At 37.7% G+C, this 22,799-nt stretch overlaps 1 protein-coding gene across 1 annotated transcript in view; it reads left to right on the forward strand.

Annotated features, from left to right (window-relative positions):
- The first annotated feature begins 5,295 nt into the window (after window positions 1-5,295).
- The window catches only part of LOC110447554, a 55,305-nt gene continuing 37,801 nt past the window's right edge, over window positions 5,296-22,799 (forward strand). Inside the window, exons 1-10 of the mRNA XM_021493332.1 lie at window positions 5,296-5,455; window positions 7,610-8,122; window positions 8,632-8,943; window positions 9,500-9,675; window positions 10,093-10,293; window positions 10,603-10,735; window positions 11,018-11,246; window positions 11,798-11,974; window positions 13,160-13,476; window positions 18,682-19,259. Of these exons, the coding sequence (XP_021349007.1) occupies window positions 7,777-8,122; window positions 8,632-8,943; window positions 9,500-9,675; window positions 10,093-10,293; window positions 10,603-10,735; window positions 11,018-11,246; window positions 11,798-11,974; window positions 13,160-13,476; window positions 18,682-19,259 (2,469 nt within the window). The 5' untranslated portion in view covers window positions 5,296-5,455; window positions 7,610-7,776. The remainder of the gene's footprint in view (window positions 5,456-7,609; window positions 8,123-8,631; window positions 8,944-9,499; window positions 9,676-10,092; window positions 10,294-10,602; window positions 10,736-11,017; window positions 11,247-11,797; window positions 11,975-13,159; window positions 13,477-18,681; window positions 19,260-22,799) is intronic.

Raw genomic sequence — 22,799 nt, forward strand, 5'->3', positions numbered from 1 at the left:
TATAACTAGGTTCTTGCTGCTAGATTTCAAACCTGACCGCTCTTTTCTGTACCACTTCCACCGACCCCGATGTTCCATTTTTGATGGATAAGGGTTACATACTGCACCAAAATACTGAACGATTGATCTGACAATGGTGGAGATCCCTTGAATGCATGTCACAGCTAGATTACGTCTTCACATAAGAATAAGAAGTTTGTTCGCTTTGGCATACATGATGCCAACAAAGTCTTCTACTTAATTTCCTGTCTGACGGTTTAAGCATAAAACATTGATGCCCTTTCTTTAACCTTTCTTCTCCAATTAATAAGTATGTCTAAGTATTTAAGGCTGTTAATCCTTATAAAAGAGGTAGTCGTCAGCAAATAGGCTGATATGCCTTTAGAAGTTGTCTTAGAATCGGTGATGAAGATAAAAGATAGTTGACCTCCCATCGTCTATTACTACTCTCCTGATTCTCCCTCTCAAAAGGTCGCTGAACCAGTCGCAGACGTTGCTCCTTATGTCATAAAAGTCGAGCTTAGAAATTAGGCACTGATGGGGAACCTTGGCAAAGGCTGCAGAAAAAAGTCCAACACAGCTTGACAGATTTTTTCCCTCTTAGTGAGGTCCATGACATTTCTTTCTTCGATGTGCTCCAATGTTTGCTCACAATGGCCATTAGTAATTTGCCTCCTCTTGATAATAGGCAGTGTTGGCCTTCGTCCGAAGGTACTTTCTCGGTATATATGAGACTGTTGGAGGAAACATATGAAGATTAGTGTTATCGGTATTTAGTCTGAGCCTGTTGCTTTCTGGTGGTTTTAAAGGAGGACTACACATCTAGTGCCTAGTGACGAAGTGGGGTGGTATTTGAAGCGAGTTGCCCTTGTTGGGTCTCTCGGACCTCACTCAATCGTAAAGACCGAGATGACTTGCGCCTTCTCTCCGCAATGGTGATGACCGTCCTTCCATCCTTGATGGTTGATATGCTACAATCATCTGAAAGATTGCCTTTAAGTAGCTCCAGGTTATTTTTATTAGGAAGTTCATGCCGAGAGTGTATAAGGTTGTGTAGATACTGTCAGTAGGAAGACTGAACCCGCTGTTGGAGCAATTTCCTAATGGATCTGAACTCCTTCCAGTGTCGCTATATACAAACATGTATGTATTACAACTTGCTTTCACTCCTTCGAAATATTGCGTTCCTCCGAGTGCCTTAAGAACTTATACTGGTTAGTCCCTGACCTCATCATCGCCTTGGAGGAACACGTTATTCTAACAATCTGCCAACATGGTTTTTGACCTTGGAATTTTTATGAGACGCAGCTAGTCTGCTAAGTACTCACCATGGTACCGGATTTCTGTAAGGCTTCCGACCGAGTGTCCCACAAAAGACTGTCGGCAAAGCTCCACAATGTGGTGTTCAAGACCAAACACTGGATCTGATGTTCTCTTCTTGCATGATAAAATATATTATACATTTATTGTCCCTGTGGTAAGAAAACATGATTATTTGTTTCTTTCGATTTATCATGTTTCACTTTAATTCACAATTTCAGTAATTGAAGGAAAACGTCAGCTTATTTTCCTTACGACAGTGGCTACAAGTATAATATTACAATAACACATAAGTAAACGTTATTAGGCTTACGCGCTACTGTTGTCGACTGTTTCAGTCACTCGTAACTCAGAAGAGATATAATATATATATATTTTCTAAGGATGTCAAGAATGAGGAAAATTTGACAGTGGGGGGACATGTATACGACGTGTTTTTTTTTGTTTTTTTGGGTTTTTTGTTTTTTTGTAAAAACATACTTTGCATTGAGAACGCTTATAAAAATAGCAACAGTGATCTGAGTTTTAAATGTTAATTCAAGACGAATTCAAGGAGAGGTTACTGTCTATACACTATCTATCTTGGCTAGATCAAGATCTGGAGCTCCCAACCTATCCACTTCGCAAGTGTTTCAAGACAAGGCGCCTAAATTTAAAACTCCTTATAGAAATACCAACGATGTGTACAGAATGGGTTTACTAATAAGCCATATTGACTCATCAGTATTTCACAATACCACCCTAATGGACACTGATGCAACACTCATCTACAGAAATATCTCAGAAACACAACACAACGAAGTGCTACAAAAGAACCAACCTCACCAGAGGTAGACAGATTATAGGATCTAAGTTTTACGCTTTTGAACAAAAGTGACACTTTTTATGAAACAACTGAATTCCTCAAATTGTATTATTCCAACGTAGATGTACTAACCTCATCAAAAAGATTAAGAACTTTGTGAAAATATCAGTACTGAAAACCCTGACATCATATGCTTGACCGAGATCCTTCCTAAATCAACAAATCTACCAATTGATATTCAGTCCTACCAATTAGAAAACTATTCTGCCCATTTCGGAACTGAATTCGAGGAGTTGTCATATACACTAAAAAGACACTATGTGCGGGCATAACGGAACAAGATGAACCTTGCCAGGAATATGTAATGTGCTCAGTCAAGTTAAACGGAACTGATAAACGTGTCTCCAGGAGTCCGAATAGCTCAACATACAACAATATCTGTCTGAAATAACTTACATGTATAGCACATTTGAACACTACACCAGTATATCCCATATCCTACTACTGGGTGGCTTTAATTACAAGGAGATTGACCTGGAAAGGCAACAATCTTCAGTCATTGTAAACAACCCTGCCAGTATATTCCTGGAAAGTGTCCTTCATCAATATGTTCTCCAACCAACACGATATTGAGAAAACAAAACCCCTTCTACACTGGTATTCACCAACGAAGAGGAAATGGAACAGGACATATTATACATGGAAGGACTAGGGAAAAGCAAACATTTAGGACTCCAATTCAAGCTCATCTGCTATTCTGATCCACAAAACGACCATAACAACAAACCTAAAAAGAACTTCTTCAAAGGCGACTATACACGTATCAATCGGTTCTTAGCCAACATAGATTGGAACATTTTAGAAGAAACTCAAGGAGTAGAGAAAACCTGGAACAGTCTTACTGTTTTTCACCAAAACAAGTATTGACAAATATGTACCAGTGAGTAAGAGACAATATTCCAGAACATTCCGCAATCCAGAATGGAGTCTTGAGGCTAAACAAGCGATAACTGAAAAACGGGCGCCAATGGATAAAGTATCTGCACTGCAAAACCGTCCAGAATTTCCTAACTTACCAACAAACTAGAATCATCGCCACTAAAAAAGTTCGGAAGTCCAAATACCATTTCGAAGTAGACCTAGCACTAAAAATCAAAACAAACCCAAAACTTTTCTGGGCTCCTGTAAGATCAAAAACTAAAGTCAGATCAAGCATTGGAAGAATTCAAAAACCGAATGGGGAAATTACTACTGATGACAGAGACACAGCAAATACTCTAAATAACTTCTTCGCAAGTGGTTTTGCTAGAGATCAAGATCTACCACTACCACCCTTTCCAAAGAGAAATTACCAAGAACCGCTATTTGATATCAACATCACAGAGGACTTTAAGCTATCAAACGGTTAACCCAACATAATCAACAGGACCTGATGGTATACATCCTAAACTCATTTTCGAAAAAAACTCTTCAAATCATCTTCAAAAAATCACTGGACACATCCCAACTGACAATACCATGGAGAGAGGCAACAGTGACACCAGTCTACAAGAAAGGACCAAAAAAATACCGTTTCTTAATACACAAGCTAGAACAGTATGGAATTGGGGGAACAGTCTTAAACTGCATAAGAGCCCTCCTGGAAAATATGGTACAACGAGTAACGATTAATGGTACAACGAGTAACGATTAATGGTACAACCTCGAACCCGAAACCAGCCACAAGTTGAGTCCCGCAACTGAGTATTTTAGGACCAATACTGTTCCTAATCTATGTCAACGACATGCCTGATATGTTAAGCTGTACGATCAAACTATTTGCGGATGACACTAAAATCTCTGCAAAAAGTTGTAACATTAGCAGACCGCCAAAATATACAGGACAACATAAACCAAATGTGTGACTGGACCAAAACTTGGCTCATGCAACTTAACACCACAAAGTGTAAACATCTGGAGCTTGGACAGAGACAAGGTGACCATATACACACCATAACTCAAGATGGAAAAGAATCCCCAATCGCACGAGTTGAATACGAGAAAGACCTAGGTGTCCATATAAATAATCAGTTAAAATTATCCATCAACGCCAACTTAGCTGCATCAAAAGCAAACAGGATGCTGGGCATAATATTCCGGACTTTTACATACATGAGCCCTGTAATGTTCCTAACACTATACAAAACGCTGATTAGACCTCATCTGGAATACTTGACAACAGTTTCATCAGCATTTTTGATCCGCGACAAAATTACAATCGAGAACATCGAAAGAAGAGCAACCAAAAGGATTCCAACTCTTAAAAACGTACCATACGAGGAACACGTAAGACAACTGAGACTCCCAACTCTCGAATAAGGGCAAACTATTCCATGAAGCTGAAGACAACCGAACCAGTGGGCACTCAAGGAAACTATTCAAAAGACCATGCAGACTGAATAAATATGGTAATTTCTACAGCAACAGAGTGATAAATCTGTGGAACTCACTAACAGAGGAGGTAGTAATCTCTCCGATGCTCATCAACACCTTCAAGTCACGGCTCAACAGCCACTGGAAACATCACCCGACAAAATTCAAGCCATCTTTTTACTAGTTGCATATATATGGAAGTCCACTCAGTGAAAAGTGAACAATGTAACAAATTGACTGTTTGGCACTGACCATGCTTTTAAAAATCATATGTTTTTAACCATGTAAAGGAGAGGAACTAACAGTGGGATTTCAATACTCCAGCCCTACCAGATAAGGAATTGAACTTGTAAATAATTTATAACTGGAACAAGAAATTAGGCTTGAGCACAAAATCCTTGCTTCCGCAAGAGAACGGTTTTATGAATACGGGCCATGGTTTCACCTTACTGCAGCAGGTGTTCTCCAATGAGGTCCATTTTGCACACGAAAAAATATAATATACGAGTTATCTCCCTTTACATTCATTCTCCCCATTCAAACCATTTTTCAAAAAATAAATGCAGGTTATGCGATCATTTTATTACAGATCATATAAACCTCAAACAGAAATAGATAATAAATTAATTAATATTTATTCAGAAAATGCAAACTAGATCTACTTGATAACATATTATATTTTGAAAACTCATTAAATGCTCAGTGTGTTGCGTCCCCTGCCCCTGGCGTCGACAACTTTTAAAAACCGGAATTATCGAGATATCACAACACGGCAGCCATGATGGGATGAATCGAGCGATCTACGATCGCCCTCCTTTTTTCTTTATTTCGTCCATGTTGTAAATATTAATTCAAGCAACTGCTTCATTTTAGAAGTATGTTGCCTGAATATTTTTATCATCGCCAAGGTGACAACTGGTAAGTGTCAGAATAGAGGGCAATATAACCATTTGTCTGTCCGCCAAGGTAAACAACAGTGCTGTACTATCCGATATGGATAAGCAAATAAATGCTATTGAAAGGACCGACGAATAATGATATGATAAATGTACATATAATAAATTTCCAGACCAGAAATAACAAACTTAATTATTGTGACTGTTGGCCTAGGTATTCCCTTCCGCAAATGCCAATCTTGATGTGCACGTTTTTTAAGGACGGTGTATCATTTCGTGTAATGTACTGTACAGTAACTAAATATCTAAGTTGTGCTGCATTTATAAAGAACAGTGTCATTTTTCACGCGACTTCTGTTAGGTTGTATGCAATATGACAGGCTTGTTCTCTTGCATACAGAATAGTCTGCTGACAGCGAGATATTAGTTCGACAATGTGGGTATAAGAAGCAAGGTGACACACCCACGAAATCTGAAATTTCTATTGGTCAACCACTACTACAACACATAACATTTCAATGTTTATGATCAAATAGCATTACAGTATGATACTTGTTGTGACTTGCTTGTCTCTAACATTAATAACCTGTGACACTAGCTGCGATAACGTAGCTTTCTGACGACGAGACATTTTTGGAGTAGAGGAGGCCGGGTATTGATATTAGTACTCTTGTGACACATGTACAGTATATTTCTTCAACCAACTTGTCATGTGCTGAAAGTGTGAAAGAGGTCTATTGAAAAAATGCAATGTTTTTTTTAGCTCATCTGGCCTTAGTAATGTTATGTAGACCAGCTGCAATGCGAATCTTTTTCTTTATTACAGTAATGAGGTCAAAGGTCAACTATAAGGGCTAGCACGGGGTCAAATTTCAACATGGGTTAAAAGCTTTTACAATCTTCTTCTCAAGTTCCATAAGGCCAAGGGTCATGATATTTGGCGCAGTAGGTACCTGGGAAAAAAGAGTGATATAAAGTTTCCTCATTAAAATGACCTTGATCGACCTACTTTCAAGGTCACAGGGGTCAAATATGTTAAAAACTTCAAACAAAATATCCTTAGAACCATTTGGACTAGAGTCATGATACTTCAGTATGTAATGAAGACCAGCACCAGCAATGCAATTCTTTTTCTTAATTACAGTAATGAGGTCAAATGTCAACTTTAAGTGCTAGCCAGAGTCAAAGGTCAACGTGGGTTAAAAAACCTTTAAAATTACAATTTCTTTCAAACAATATCTTGAGAAGCATTTAAAAGGTGTTAAAATGTCTTGTGTTCTAGTTACCAAATTTGGTCTGAAGTTACCTATATGTCAGTTTCATGTAACAAAAGAAACAGGTGACTGAGCGATACTGGGCCACTTGTTTTTAAATATTGAAACAGTAATTTATATGATATTGAATCAAATACACTCAAAGCTGCTATATATGTGTAGCAGACCTGGACTGGGCCGATCGTTGGCGACAAGGTTGCTCAATTGGTAGAGCATCTGTCGAAGAGGTCAGAGGATCACTGGTTCAAACCCCGATTTGGCCGTTGCATTTCTCTTTCTCCTGTTATAGTGGTATCTGACCGACCCTTGTTTCAAGTATTTTGTGTACGCTTGACAAGGAGATACCCGAACCTGGGTTTTTGATAGTTGTGTCTTCAAGGGGGAAAACTTTAAAAAGGAGGGAGGAATGTAGCGGAACTGGACTGGGTCGATCGTCAGCGACCAGGTAGCTCAATTGGAGAATCCGTTCAAAGTTTGAGGGTCCTGGGTTTGCCATTGCATTTCTCTTCCTCCTGTTGCATATGCATACTTTGATTCCTGTTGTCCTCATTCAGTCGGGAGTGTAAAATGTCACCTGTCCGATTTAAAAAAAAATCAATATTGACTAAGAAAGTTCAAATTAGGTAGGATTAGTAGAATTTTTCAAATCTGCCTTTGGGCTTATACTCAATATTTGAAATTGCAGATGCTTGGCCCAGAGCAAGTTGTGTGGAATGTCAAACCTTGGGTCTAGCTAAACAGATACTGTCTAAATTAAATTACTTGGCAATGTTTAAGCTATGATTGTGGAGAAGCAGTGTCACTGACAAAATGAAAGAACAATATTGTGTTTAATAAGAATTGCATATATTTTCTGATAATCCTCCATTGCTTATAGTTTAATGATTTTCTATCTTTTTCAGATTGATTCAGTTTTGGCACACTGCCATATATGATAGAAAGCCCAGGATTGAAAGAAAAGCAGCTAGATCATTTTAAAAGAGAAGAATCATCTTTAATTCAGATTATGTGTAAAATCTGTAGCATCATACATAGTTAATACCAAAGTTAAACATTCAATCATCAAGTTATGCCTGTACAGACACCTGCTTGGACAGAATTCCTATCCTGTCCAATATGTTACAAAGTGTTTGACGGGAACAACTTGCTCCCCATCAGCCTCGCTTGCTCACATACGATCTGCAAAACTTGCCTCTCCAAACTCCAGCAGAGGAAGTGCCCATTTGATCAGAATCTCATTAACAAGTCAGTTAGTGAGCTCCCTGTAAATCATGCCCTGTTACAGTTGGTGGGTGTACCTGCAGCTATAAGCTGTGACAACGATGTGTCTGTACCATCTGAGCATATCAACAACTATGAGTCAGCTCGTCACTGTATCGAGGCTCTGGCCCTCTACCTTAAACCACTCTCCACAAGTGAGTACCTCAACTTGTAGCCCAATGTTTTTTCGGGTATTGCTTTTATTAAGAATGTGTTTATGTATTGTTAACTAGAATTGTACTACAGGATTTCTTGTCATTAGTAGCTTCCATAGTCATATGATGTGTTAAAAAACAGAAGGCATTTGATTTTGATTTTTTTTAATGATCTTGGCAAATACCATTATGAAAATATTCATACCTTGTAAAGTGAAAAGTTTAAGAGTTATTTTTGTAATTGGCTGTCATTAGACCCTTGAGAGTATGCATTTGACTCCTTAAAATGTGCTTTGACTCATTGGTTTGCAAGTATTGTCTTCTTGACTTGTATATGAATATATATGACCCTTTAAATTTCAGGGAAAACATGATATGATTTATAAACTTGATGAATGTCAAGGGTCAATTGAAAGCTGCGCAAATGTATTATGAACAAAAAATAAATAGTTTAATTGTAGAAGACTGGATGACAGGACCCTAAATATATCTTCTGTATCAATGATTAGGTGTTGTGCCAGGCCAGGTGATCAACAATGGCAGCACATTGACAGCAGTAGGTGTGGGAGGTTCCTCTGTGAATATTACAGGGAATTCTCTCACCAACTGTGTGCTGAGCCGGCCCATGCAGAGGAAACTTGTGACTCTGGTCAACTGTCAGCTGGTGGAAGAGGAGGGTCGCGGTAGGGCAATGAGAGCTGCACGGTCACTAGGCGAACGTACAGTGACAGAGCTCATCTTGCAGCACCAGAATCCCCAGCAACTTTCCTCCAACCTGTGGGCAGCTGTGAGGGCAAGAGGCTGTCAGTTTCTGGGCCCAGGTATTTGGCATGTGATCAAATTTACTATTGTACTATTGCTATTAATAAGAAGGGTGAAACTGTTGGTATAAGAATGTCCATAACCATAGAAAGATTGTTTTATATAGCTTTTAACTTTTACCAGTTGTAATGAAACTGATTAAAATTTAAGGAGTTTCATTACAACTGGTATTATTCTTGTACTCTTTAATTGCTTTTGTGGTACTGCAGTAAATTTATTTTTCAAACCTTTGAAAGTAATTTAAAAATAAAATTCCTAGGTTATTATTATGATAATGGATAACAGTTAATTTTGGATAGCCAACAGTTGATGGTTTGATGTTTAAAGAAATCTGAGCCAAAATGGTTGTGGTTCCTTTTCTTAAGGAAATAATAAAATAATTTTACAGCTTTAATTTGAATGAGACGTCAAATTTAGTACAATACAATCGCAGACACTTTAGTGGTATGTTCAGTTAAAAGTGTACCTGTTATTTATACAGTTTTGGCACATTGTGTGGTGTAGACATTTTGATTGTTCAGAATATTTTGATACCAATCCTGATGTTATGTACAGCTATGCAGGAGGAGGTGTTGAAGCTGATTCTGCTTGCCCTAGAGGATGGCTCAGCCCTGTCACGTAAAGTCCTTGTCATGTTTGTGGTCCAGCGACTGGAGACCCACTATCCACAGGCATCCAAAACAGCCATAGGTCATGTGGTGCAGCTACTTTACAGAGCCTCCTGCTTTGTGGTAAGTAACATTACGGTGCTATTATATAAGTAACATGTGTACATGGTGCTGCTTTATACAGAACCTTCTTCTTCGTGTAAGACAAGTAACAGTCTGTGCTACTTTGAATACAGAGCTTCTACATTGGTATCAGGAACACATGGTGCCACTGCTGTCCAGAGCTTCCAGGATGCTATTTATTGGCCGAGATAGTTACAGAACCAGCGTGTTTTGTTAAAAATTTGTCCCATATATGTATTAAATATCTTGAAAAATAATTGAATTTTCTTACAATATTTTGATAGGTCTTCAGTATGTGTATTGGTGTTAAAATATTTCCAGTGTTCAAAAGAAAAGTTTTGAAATTTTCAGAAATGAAATGTCTAGAAGGAATATATACATATTCATACTCATTCACTGTCCTGTGTTTTTTTCTAGGTGACAAAGCGTGAGGAAGAATCATCACTGATGCAGTTGAAGGAAGAGTGCAGGACATACGACGCCTTGAGACGTGACCATGACTCTCAGATTGTACAGATTGCTATGGAGGCAGGTCTGAGGATAGCCCCAGACCAATGGTCATCACTGTTGTACGGCGACACTACCCATAAATCACACATGCAGTCAATTATAGACAAGGTTAGTATCTCTCAAAGATGTGAGTTTTAAAAATAAATAAAAAAATCTTAAATGTCATTTTGCTGGTAAGTTGTGAAATGGTTTGGCTAATTATAGATTGTCTATATGTGTTCTGCATATTTTCACTTATCATGTGATAAGCATTTCAGAAAATAAAACCATTTCAGATGTAAAAGATTACTTCAGATCTGGGATATTTTTTAAATCAAAACTTTTTTTTTTTTCTGAATGAAGTATGATGATTGAATATTACATGTGTCAGGAAATCCTGTTCTGTCACTATACAAGCTGATGCTTTTGGTATTGCAGCTGCAGACACCCCAGTCCTTCTCTCAGAGTGTGAATGAGCTAGTGATTGCCCTGCAGAGGACAGGAGACCCCTGTAACCTACAGCGGTTGAGGACACATCTCGAGTTCCTGGCTAACATAGACCCTTCTCCTGGTATTATAAACATCATCATGAATACTCCAATACATATATCTGGCTGACAAATATCCATGTAATGTGTTATGCAACATTTTAGGGTTTATCTCGTGCCATGGTTAATCAACCCTTTAATTTAAAAAAATGTTTAAAGCATTAAACTTTACAGGAACAAAATGTGTTTATATTTTCATATCACTAGACATTAGTCTTGCAGAAAGTTCCTGTTTGGAGTGCTAGTTTGCAATCTTTCAACTTAAGTTCTTTTAGATAATGAATACACATACTTTGTTATAACAGAGGCACCACCACCATCCTGGGAGAACCTGGAGGCAGTGATGAAGGCAGTGCGCAGTGTGGTCCAGGGGCTAGTAGACTTTGTACAGAGCAATGGACACAAAAAGTTGGAAAACACTACTGTTCATAACTCTAGATACAAGACCAGCATGTGTCGAGATTTCTTGCAGAAGAACACCTGTCCAAGAGCCGCCAATTGCACATTTGCTCATTCTCAAGAGGAACTTGACAAGTAGGTAGTCAGATGTTTATTACTTGCAGTTTATTTTTCTTTACATTTGAGGGAGGTGGGTAGGGACATGTAGTGTTTTATTGTCCTTATTTCTGTCACCTTACCAAGTTACCTACACTACATTCAAACACTGCTCTAGCTTGTCTTAAGATTGCATTTGAGGTAAATAGAGTAAATATAAATCACCTGTTTCGCTTGCGTAACTCCATATTTATAGGGCCTGAATATCTAATTTGCATTTGAGGTCAATAGGGCATATATCAAGGTCACCATTATTATATGCAGAATTTGGATTCCAAATCTTTTTTACTGTTTTAATGTCATGAAATCTTGCACCAGGACTGGACAAAAATGGGAAATCTTCAGCAACGCTATGAATTATGAAATTGTGATCTTCATGCTATATATGAACTTGCACTTTTGTTATTGTAGTTATATACATATTATCATTTGAAAAATTTAAACCAGCAGAATTTTGGGAATATGTTTAACAAAAGAATTTGAAGTATCCACATGCTTTGCAATAGTTTTTTTTTAATTCATCTTTGTAGATACAGATCGCGGACCAAGAAAGCAAGTAAAGCCTGTAACACACCACCGGACTATGATGATTTCCCGACTTGGGACAGAGATACCTTTCAACAAATACAGACAGAAAGACATTCAGATAATAACAGACCCAATATGGACGGTTCATTTAATTCTATTGCAGAATATGATAACCAAAGGTAACTTATTGGTTGCTCATAAAGCTACAAAAGTACAAGTGATGACAAACAAAAGACATTATTTTGCAAGTATTAATTATCTCATTGCTTAAATGTTGGCTCAATGGTTAAGAGTATTATATATGATACATGTATTGGGCATCAATTTTAGTTTTGTCAATGAGGGCTATTCCAGTTAGAAATGTCACCCACTAGCGGACTTCCCTTTTTTCAAAGGGGTACCACCAACAGAAGCGATGTCTTTCAGATTGCCAGATGGAATAGAAGTGTTTTCTTCCTTTAGAACACCACTCATAGAAGCAATTTTGTTAAGTCAATGAAACAACCACCCTCAGAAGTGATTTTTTAATTGATGAAGCAACCACCCACAGCTGTGATTTTTAATCGGATTTAATGAAGCAATCACTCAATGATATCGCAGTCATTCGCCGAAAAACAACTCCAAACTCCAATGGACGAATTTGATATAGGCCTATGTATTTGAATAGTGTGTGAAAAACATATCTTGAAGACATGTTAGGTTATCTTACCTTTAAATTTCGGTGTGGCACTAGCTAGATCATTCCGATCTAGCCATAATGCCACATCAGCCACAGACCATGTGGTCCAATGTCGCTCCGACGCCATTTTGGCTCTGCTCGAACTTTTTTCTAACATCTCAGGTTTCTGGATTTAGAGTTGCCTCCCTTACACAGCACGGAACGGCAAGAAAGAATGCTGACAATATTGTACATTACCTGATTACTTTGAAAGAAAAACACAAATGCATAATATGTTCTGGCATCATAGAACAGAAGTGATCTATTTCTCAAAACATGACATAGAAGATTTTTTTTATTTTCAGTAATTGCTACCAGGACCAGAAATGTTTTTTTTTCATTTTATGACATGGTAAACGAGTGATTTTTTGTCGACTCCCACCTAGAATAGAAGTTTTTTTCATGAACGTCCACTGTTGGGTGACACTTTTATCTGGAATAGCCCTGAGTAACCTTTTGCTAATGCTGATATTTGACCTATACATATCTCAAAATTGTTCATGAAATAAATTTTTGAAGCAAAAATATTATAAGCATATTGTTCTGGCTGCTTCTGGTGAGCTTTACAATCATTGATTGCACTTGTTATATTATCAAGGTGTAGACAATAAATGTTCGTCTTAATAACGTATCTCTTTGCTTACAGGAGCATGTCTCCGCCCAATGTTGTGACGGCCAAAGTACTCACATCTGTGGCCAAGTCAATGGCTTCCCTGACTTTTGCCCATGCCAAGGTGTTGACGACTGATAAAATGACAGTGTCCTCCAGAACAGGACCCCTGATGAGCTCTGTGGTAGCTCCTGGCATGGCCCCACCACTTCCACCTCCAAACACCATGCAACCCCCACCCATACAGGTGCCCCGTAGCCCCTATCCTCTGGACATGTATCAGGGACAGATGACCCCTGCTCAGAGGCCCCATGGCCCTGGGGCACTGGCTGCATCAAGACTTGTTTTTGGAGGTATGATTCCATAAGAGAACTGTTCATTGGGGTTCATGGTTGAGTGATATGTTATGCTATTAAGTATGCATGTAAATTTTGGGTTTGTGTGTATCTAACAAATTGTAAAGCTTTTGGTTATCATCTGTCTACTTCTATTTTATTTCATTTCTAATGAGAAATTTTCCATTTTTGACATGTTATTTCATATAGTTTTAAAACAAGTCTATTTTTCTAACTTGCTGAAAAGTTGGCTTACAATAATATCTTTCAACATCAGGAATTCCAAATCAATTGAAAACCGGTAAATTTGTCATATACTACTTTTGGTTCAAAAAAAGAAAAACATAGTTTTCTTTCCACACTTCCTTTAATTTATGTTTCTTCATGACTTAAGGTCCTTGGGTGTTGATATTTGGCAAGTAGGTTGTTCATGTAATGAGTTTAAGTGTTGTTAATTTTGATGACCTTGACCTTTTTTCAATGTCACAAAAACCAAATGTGCCGAAGCAGCAATTTTTTTTGTATAGGAAGTCAGACAAGGGTATCTTTCCTTGCTTTATTTGTTTAGAGTTAACAATATAAAAAAGTGTAATATCCCTTCATATTTTAGTTAATGAATGGGCAAAAGGCAACAAAAATAATAACTAGAACTGTAAACCAAAGACTAACTTATACCCCCGCTCCTATATAAACCAGAACTGTAATCGAAAGGCTAACTAAGGCAAAGCATTTCAAATTAATCCATAGTATCCCACCAGTAATTATGTATAAATATAAGTCACAGTGACATATTTGGATCTCCATGCCAAATCATACTTTCATACCACATCTTGTTAGCCTAGATGACCCACTTTTGCTGAAATCATTCTAGTAGTTAAGGAAGAATTGTCAAGACAAAGATTTTTAACAAAGGGCCATAACTCCTTAAAAAAGGTTGAAATGAAAATAATACTACCCTGATGCACGACATCAGGGGGTAGTTACCATATCTGTAAACTTTCATGAATTTGGCCCAGAAGTTTATGAGGCAGACAAAGATATTTTTTTCAAGAAAGGGCCATAAATCCTTTTTAAAGGGTCGTGATGAAAACATACTTCTTGGATGCTCAATGTCAGGGGGCAGTTACCATATCTGTAAACTTCCATTGAAATTGGCCCCATAGTTTTGGAGGAGTTGTCTGGACAAGTGTTTTTCAACAAAGGGCCATTACTTTGTAAAAAAAAAGGTCAGATTTAAAAAAAGAATCCTTGATGCACACCATCAGATGGTTGTTACCATATGTGGAAACTTTCGTTGAAATTGATCCCTTAGTTTTGGAAGACATGTCCCGACAAGGATTTTTCAACACAAGGCCATAACATTGAAGAAAAAAGGTCAGAATGAAAAAATAATACCTGGGTGCACAACTTCAGGTGTTAGTTATCATATTTGGAAACTTTCGTTGAAATTGGTCCACTACTTTAGAATGAGTTGACAGATAGATGGATAGACAAGCTGATTCCAGGATCCCCCAATCCCCCAATCCCCCCCCNATAATAAAGTGTATAATAGTTTTATTATTAAATTTATCTTATTATTTTTAGATAATTGCATAACTTTGTCTATAACTCAATCTCAAACCTAAAGTAGTTCTCCAGGGGAAAGATTACTATGACAGAATACATATTCATGAGTTATTACTGCTGCACATAACTTTAAAACATGCCTAATATAGTTAAGTGTTTTAGTATGATACAAAAACAGAAAATGTATCAGTATTTATCATAATAAACATTGATAGTCAAATCTTCAAGGTTATGTGAAATTGGGCATTGCTCATGTTTGGCATGCTAAAAAAGTACTTTACCGGTTTTGATATTACATAAAAATGATTCTGTAGACAGAATACATATATAGGAAGTTTTTGAAGAAGTTTATAATATAGACTACCATTGTAACTATATATAGGCAAGTTGACAATGTTAGTTATATTTTAAATTTTGTGAAAATTTTGCATGTTTTTCCAATTAAAAGTATCACTACGCTTACTGTATGTCTACCAATATGACATATTTAGTATCAAAATAACAGTAATTTTATATACTATACACTATCATAATTCATTTCCAAATTAACATTTGCCTGTGATATTTATCGGTCATTTTGTCACTCAACCTGGTGTTATGCAAGGAGGTCGGTCCACTACAATTATCAATAATAATTATGAATAATCATTTATGCAGTTATTGATCATTTTTAGCTCACCTGGCCCGAAGGGCCAAGTGAGCTTATCCCATGGTGCAGCGTCCGGCGTCCGGCGTCCATCAACTTTTTCCTTTAAAATGCTACTTGTCCTGAATGGCTCAGAGGATTTTGACCAAATTTGGTCAGGAGCATCATTGGCCAAAGGGTTCTCAGTTTTGTATAAACGGAGGGTATAACCCCCCTGGGGGCAGAGGGGCGGGGCCAAATAAGGGGAAAATAGGTAAATCTTTAAAAATCTTCTTCTTCTCAACCAATAGAAGGATTTTGACCAAATTTGTCCTAGAGCATCTTTGGACAAAGGAGACTCAAGTTTGTATAAACGGAGGGTGTGGCCTCTTTGGGGGCAGAGGGGCGGGGCCAAATAGGGGAAGTAGAGGATTTTTTCTCTCCTACTATACAAGTGAAGGGATTTAAACCAAATGCAGTCTGAAGCTTGGTCAGGAGCATCATTGGCCAAAGGGTTCTCAGTTTTGTATAAACGGACGGTATAGCCCCCCCTCGGGGCAGAGGGGCGGGGCTAAATAAGGGGAAAAAAGGTAAATCTTTAAAAATGTTCTTCTTCTCAACCAATTGAAGGATTTTGACCAAATTTGTCCTAGAGCATCTTTGGACAAAGAAGACTCAAGTTTGTATAAACGGAGGGTGTGGCCCCTCTGGGGGCGGAGGGGCGGGGCCCAATAGGGGAAATAGAGGATTTTTTTTCTCCTGCTATACAAGTGAAGGGATTTTAACCAAATGCAGTCTGAAGCATGATTAGGGACAAAAGAATCAATTTTGTATAAACTGAGGTGTGTGGGCCTCCTTCTAAGGGCAGATGGGTGGGGCCCATTAGGGGAAATAGAGGAAAACATCAAATATCCTTCTCCTTTTGTACCGATGAAGGGATTTTGACCAAATTTGGTCTGGAGCATCATTGGCCAAAGGGTTCTCAGTTTTGTATGAACGGAGGGTATGGTCCCCCTGGGGGCAGAGGGACGGGGCCAAATAGGGGAAAATAGGTAAATCTTTAAAAATCTTCTCCTCAACCAATTGAAGGATTTTGACCAAATTTGTCCTAGAGCATCTTTGGACAAAGGAGACTCAAGTTTGTATAAACGGAGGGTGTGGGCCTTCTGGCGGCATAGGAGCGGGGCCCAATAGGGGAAATAGAGGATTTTTTTTCTCCTACTATACAAGTGAAGGGATTTAAACCAAATGCAGTCTGAAGCATGCTTAGGGAGAAAAGAATCAATTTTGTTTAAACTGAGGTGTGTGGATTCCCCTTCTTTGGGGCAGATTAGTGGGGCCCATTAGGGGAAATAGAGGAAAACATTAAAGATCCTTCTCCTTCTGTACCGTTGAAGGGATTTTAACCTAACCAAACTTGTTTTAGAGAATCTTTGGGCAAAGGGAATTGAATATTTATAAATGGAAGATGCAACTTTGTTACTTGACTCCTTTGATAAACCTGAATGGTACTCAGCAGGTTTTAAATTGAAAAATAAAATACCAGGTGAGCTATTAAGGCCCCTGAGCCTCTTGTTATATATCTACATATATGGCAAAAGAATGAAGGAAATTAAAGTGGGGGCCAAATGTTGATCCCACCTTTCTATTATGTTATGAATATACAGTGTTTCCTCCTAAAGCCATTGTCTATTTAAATTTGTTTATTCACAAACTACATATATAATAAATTGTTTTGAGGTCCTTTTCCTGTTTGGAAATATGAAAAATTTGAAGAAGAAAAATGTATCAACGAACATAAGTGAATGTCAATACCATTAACAGGCGAGAATTTTTACCTATGCCTCTTGCCATCCACTGCAAGCTCAGAGAAAGAAACTTTTCCTTCTATGTCATGCTGTATGTAAACCCTTAGACTGCTACCCAGTAAAAGGACACCACTGCTGAATTAATTATTGAAGTATATTTTCATTTACTTGATTTTTCAAATGTGCATATCTTGAAAATTATTTGTTATATGTGAATGAAAGTTTTATGATAATTGTTCGTTATTGTCTCTAGTTTATATTAACGTTTTCAATTCTAAAGTTGCTTCAGTATTTACCTGTACAGGTGGTAATAAAGGTAGGAAAAGGTGAAACTTTTAATTAATCGGAATTAAGCTAAAAAAAAATCATTTTAAAATTATTTTTGCCAGCTAATATGATTGGCAAATGATAACAGAGATAATTAACTACATTTTTGGCATAAGACGCTGTACATTGATTTATACGGAGATTCTCAGGTAAAAAGGTCAGGTATTTCGTCAAGACTTGAACTGCTACAGGTTTCAGGTCGTCATTCAATATATTTACTGTCACAGTCCGCATATAGATATATCTTAGCTTCGGTCTAGTTTATGATTGTGTCATCGATAAATAGTTTGAAGAATTCAATCGGCTCAAAATGTATCAATGTCATAGTTCAATTCGACATCATCTGTAGACGACATGTGCGCCTTGGTCCGCCGATATTTTCCTGTTCGCGTAGGGCACAAAGCCGTTCAATGGAAAGTTACATATTATGTTACACCGAAGTATTTCCACATCAACCATGTCAAACCCTTCAAAACCTTTATTATCATTGTAGGTAACACTGGAGAATAAATGTTTACCATTATATTCATTGCTTCAATTTACATATCCGCCATTTTTATGATGTTTTTTTTTCGATTTGAAATTCTCTTGCACACCTTTGGTTATTACTAGGGTACACTTCCAGGAATATCAAAAGTTATAACAAAACAACCAATCAGAAGCCTTCTACTATACGCATTCGGGTTTGGTATAGCAACAACCCAATTTCACACTTCCTGTTAACTGATCAAAACCTTAAGACCGATAAACGGCATATGCTGTGTGTAGCACTGACGACCCGACTTATCAGAACGGCATATGCCATGCGTAGCAGCCTAGGGGTTAATTCAAGTTAGTATGTTCCTAACAAAGAGTTTGTATATGTTCCTAACAAAGAGTTTGTATATGTTATGACAGGTGGTCCACGTGTCATGTCTGGAGGACAGGGTGTCTTGCCTGGTGGCCCGGGTGCTTTGTCTGGAGGCTCTGGTGTCATGGCTGGTGGCCCAGGTGCTGTGCCTGGAGGCTCAGGTGTCATGGCTGGTGGCCCAGGTGCTGTGCCTGGAGGCCCAGGTGTCATGACTGGTGGCCCAGGTGCTGTGCCTGGAGGCCTAGGTATCATGGCTGGTGGCCCGGGTGCCGTGACTGGCGGGCCAGGATTCCAGTCAGTGCCAAGGTATGTGACAGGTCCTTACAGACCAAATTACAACCAGCATCTGGCACAGCCACAAGCCCAATATCCTGGTGGTGTACCATTCAGACAGCCTATTGATCCAGGCTTGACAAGGATGCCATTTCCCCAACAACAACCCCCAGTGAGCTTCGTGAACTACAACTACCAGCACAACTCCAGTGCTCTTAACCCCTATGCTGAGCCGTTTCAAGGAGGGAGTTCCAGACCTCTTACACCCGAAGACCAAATATACCCTGTAGTAGGGAACTACCCAGAGGGATACAATTATCAGATGGGAGCAGCGTCACCTGGACAAGGGCAGGTAATTAGTACCATCCCCACTTTGTTTACAGGATAAGGTAAGTAAGGCGATAGGTGTCGGTGCACCGTTTTCAGTATTAAGCATCAACTCTTAGATTAAGAAGACGATGTATGGAGCAGCAAGGACAGAGATACAGACGGACTGCACACATGTACAACAAACAAACCCATGACAGGCAGATCAGTACTCCTGCACAGCTATATGTAGACTGGTGGAATATTTGTACTTCTACTTTTCATTCCATATGTATATGTAACGACTCGATCATGTGAAGTCTGTGTTGGCTTAGGCCCAACAGCAGTAGTAACATGTGATGGTTGACTTCAATATTTCCATTGTAAAAACATTGTGAGGTTTTCATGCAGGAATGCATACACTGTTTTGACTTTGTAAAAAGCAACACAATGTTTTGGTTATTTATCCATATCTAGATGTTTGTGACTTGTACGATTTCTGAGCTATTTTGGTAGTGTTTTCTATGTTGTATAAAACAAATGTTCATTACTTAGCTTACATTTTTTTTATCTGTGACCTTGCCTCACTTTCATGAATTTAGAGATATGCTATTAACTTTTAAAGAATCATAAGTTTTGTTAAAATTTATGATTATTACAAACATCCTATTTTTCAATTTTGTGCTCTAACCTTTCCATTTTAATGCAGATATGCATATGCGTTTTAGCATTCAAATTGACACTTTTGCAGATGAGGTCTGTAAAAGGTCAGACATACCTATGAAATATTATTCCTCATTTAAATATCTTGGATGTGTTGTACTCCTAAAAAATTAAAACATTTATGTAAAATTGATGAAAGTATGCAGCAATGTATCAGTGCTAGAATCTTCTATTGATATGCAACTTCACTTTGTTAAAATGTTAGTAAAATTGCTTGTTCAGGTGAATTCCATAGCCAAAAATAGTTGAAGATTACTGTTCTGAGGAACGCTATATCTCTGGTTGTGATATGCCTAAAATAAATTGTACCTAAAGGACTGTTTTCCAATGTCAATTATAGAGTTCGCCATTATCAATTATATAGCCTTACTCTTTCTGGATAAGAATGCTGGTATAAATCTTTTTCTGCCTCCATCCCAGAACAATTTGTGCAAGTTCGTGCATCGATTGGCATTCTTACTCCAAATAGAAATAGGCATTATGTTGAGATCATGCCAGCAACACAGACGGTTCTGAGGTATACAGTAAACCTCTGGTCAGTTCAAATAGGCGGATCATTCGAACACACCTTTTGAACAATACAAATAATACTTTTCTGTCTAGTGATAGTTCGAACCCTGCTTACTCACGTTTCAGATTGTTCAAACACACAACTTGAATAACTGAACTGAAGTAATTATTGATCAAGGTTGGCTATCGGCAATGCAATAATAGCCTCGCGAAACTCGCTTAAACTTTTTCTATTTGCGTATCGACAGCATTTAACTACAGAATAACGAGTAGTACTCATGTGCGACCATTGTTGTCATCAATTCGGACAATTTTTACATAAATAAGTCACATATCATCGATAATTGAGTTTCTTTCTTTTAAACATGATCACGCGCCAGTCAAACATCTTTAGGCCCCGACCATGTATAATATCCTAACAGTACACGGAGCGCGGAATGTTACTGTCGCATCACTGACAGACGTGTGTATTGTCATGATATTACTTTGATGACAATTTGATGATATAATCGCGACCTGGCCACCAATCACTGATTTATAACTTAATTGATATACACATGTATTACCTAAACATGTGCCAAAACAAAAAATATTTGACCAGGTGGTTGATTGACTTTTAATCCGTAATTGCAGTTTCAATCCACCCTCCACATTCTGATCAGTACAACTGAACTTTCGTCATTACTTGAGAAAATGCTACTGCTTTGCGGCCTACATACTTGGCTTTTTACCTCTTCGTGAGAAAGATATATATTCCATTATTCAGCTTGATTTGCAAATATACATCGCAATAAGGCCATCATCGTTCCGTATCAATGACTTGATTGTTTGCCGTGATTTTTACCGATGTCAACTTGTATAGTTCGAACTACTCGTTATTTTAGCGGCTTTAATTTCGTGTAATTCGAACAGGATTGACAATATTTATTCAATTTTGTTCGAACTGACCGAAGGTTTACCGTATACTTATACATTTGCGATGAGATAAGCCTTAAATATTCATAACAGCCACAGCTTTTCATTGCTGTAGCAATGCAAGCCTTGTTTTAGCTGTTAGTCTAAGTCTAAATTGGAAGATTTTTGTTCCAGATTTTATTTAATTTTCACTAGAATTGAAATTCCCCATTAACTTCAAAATTTGCTAAGAATGTATGTTCCTAATGATGGATGATACACTGATGTCTTTCAATGATACTTATAATGTGTTCACCTCGGTATGTTGGCATGTTCTCCATCTGTCTCACCATATTTCTGTTTCTTGCAGGCATCAGGAAGTGCATACTGCTGTCATCCACTCGCTTCAATATTTCAGGTTGAGAGCATTGAGTACCACGATAACTACGTGCCCGATAACACAAGTTTATAATTGCCTTCTTATCTTGAAGAAGCTTGACAATTCACAAAAACTTTGCTATTGGAAAATTTATTTATTTTTTATGATGTCTGACAAGAGTAAATGCTTGATTTGTGTCAAAGGTAGTTTTGTTTGAGTTGTGCTTGATATGTAAAGATATTAATTACTGGGGGCCATAGATAAAGAATGTAACCTGTCATATACAAGTGGCAGTAGTGTTTTAGAATATATTTAATCCAGGATATGATACTTTTACAATATTGTATATATAATTAGTGTGAACATGTTTTGACGGTTTATAGTAGCTTGCCTGGTTGTGTATATATGGAAGTTGTGAAAGTCGTTGCATGCTTCAATGATGAGGTTGTGTTGTAAATATACATACGGTCAAGGTCTGAATGTGTTAATCACTTGTACTGTTCATATTTATATTGTATGTAACTAATCCTGATCAGTGTAGTGGGGTAGTAAGTTAATTTGATCTTGTAACTGATCATATGGCTGTCCAATAATGGAAATACATAGTAAGTTTGAAGTATGATTTTGAACATAATTTTAAAGTAAGGAGGTAATGGTGAAGGTTGTGAGTCAGCATTTCAATGACTGCTACCATCTACACCTTATATGATACACCATAGCAGTACTGTGATATAAAGGATAGACATGTTGCTGATATAAAGGCCTCGTTATTAAATTCATTTGTATAGTAAAATTAATCTTTATAAATTTTGAAACACCTATAAAAGCAAATGAGAATACAAAATGAAATAGGATTTCTTTGTGTGAACTGAATGTTCAGTCCTAGACTGGTTTAAAACCGGATCAAAGATGTTAAGCCCCATCTGCAGTCATATTTATGTAAATATTAAAGTCACCGTGCTGCAATCTGTTGGAAAATCTGTGGTTAGAATTGCTGTCATAAAATTCCATAATCACTAAGTATATTGTTTTGAAAAAGATTCTTGATGTCAATGAGTTATATTTTTGTCATGGATGAGT

The sequence above is a fragment of the Mizuhopecten yessoensis genome, unplaced genomic scaffold (genome assembly GCF_002113885.1).
Source record: "Mizuhopecten yessoensis strain PY_sf001 unplaced genomic scaffold, ASM211388v2 scaffold3459, whole genome shotgun sequence".
NCBI classification, from domain to species: domain Eukaryota; kingdom Metazoa; phylum Mollusca; class Bivalvia; order Pectinida; family Pectinidae; genus Mizuhopecten; species Mizuhopecten yessoensis.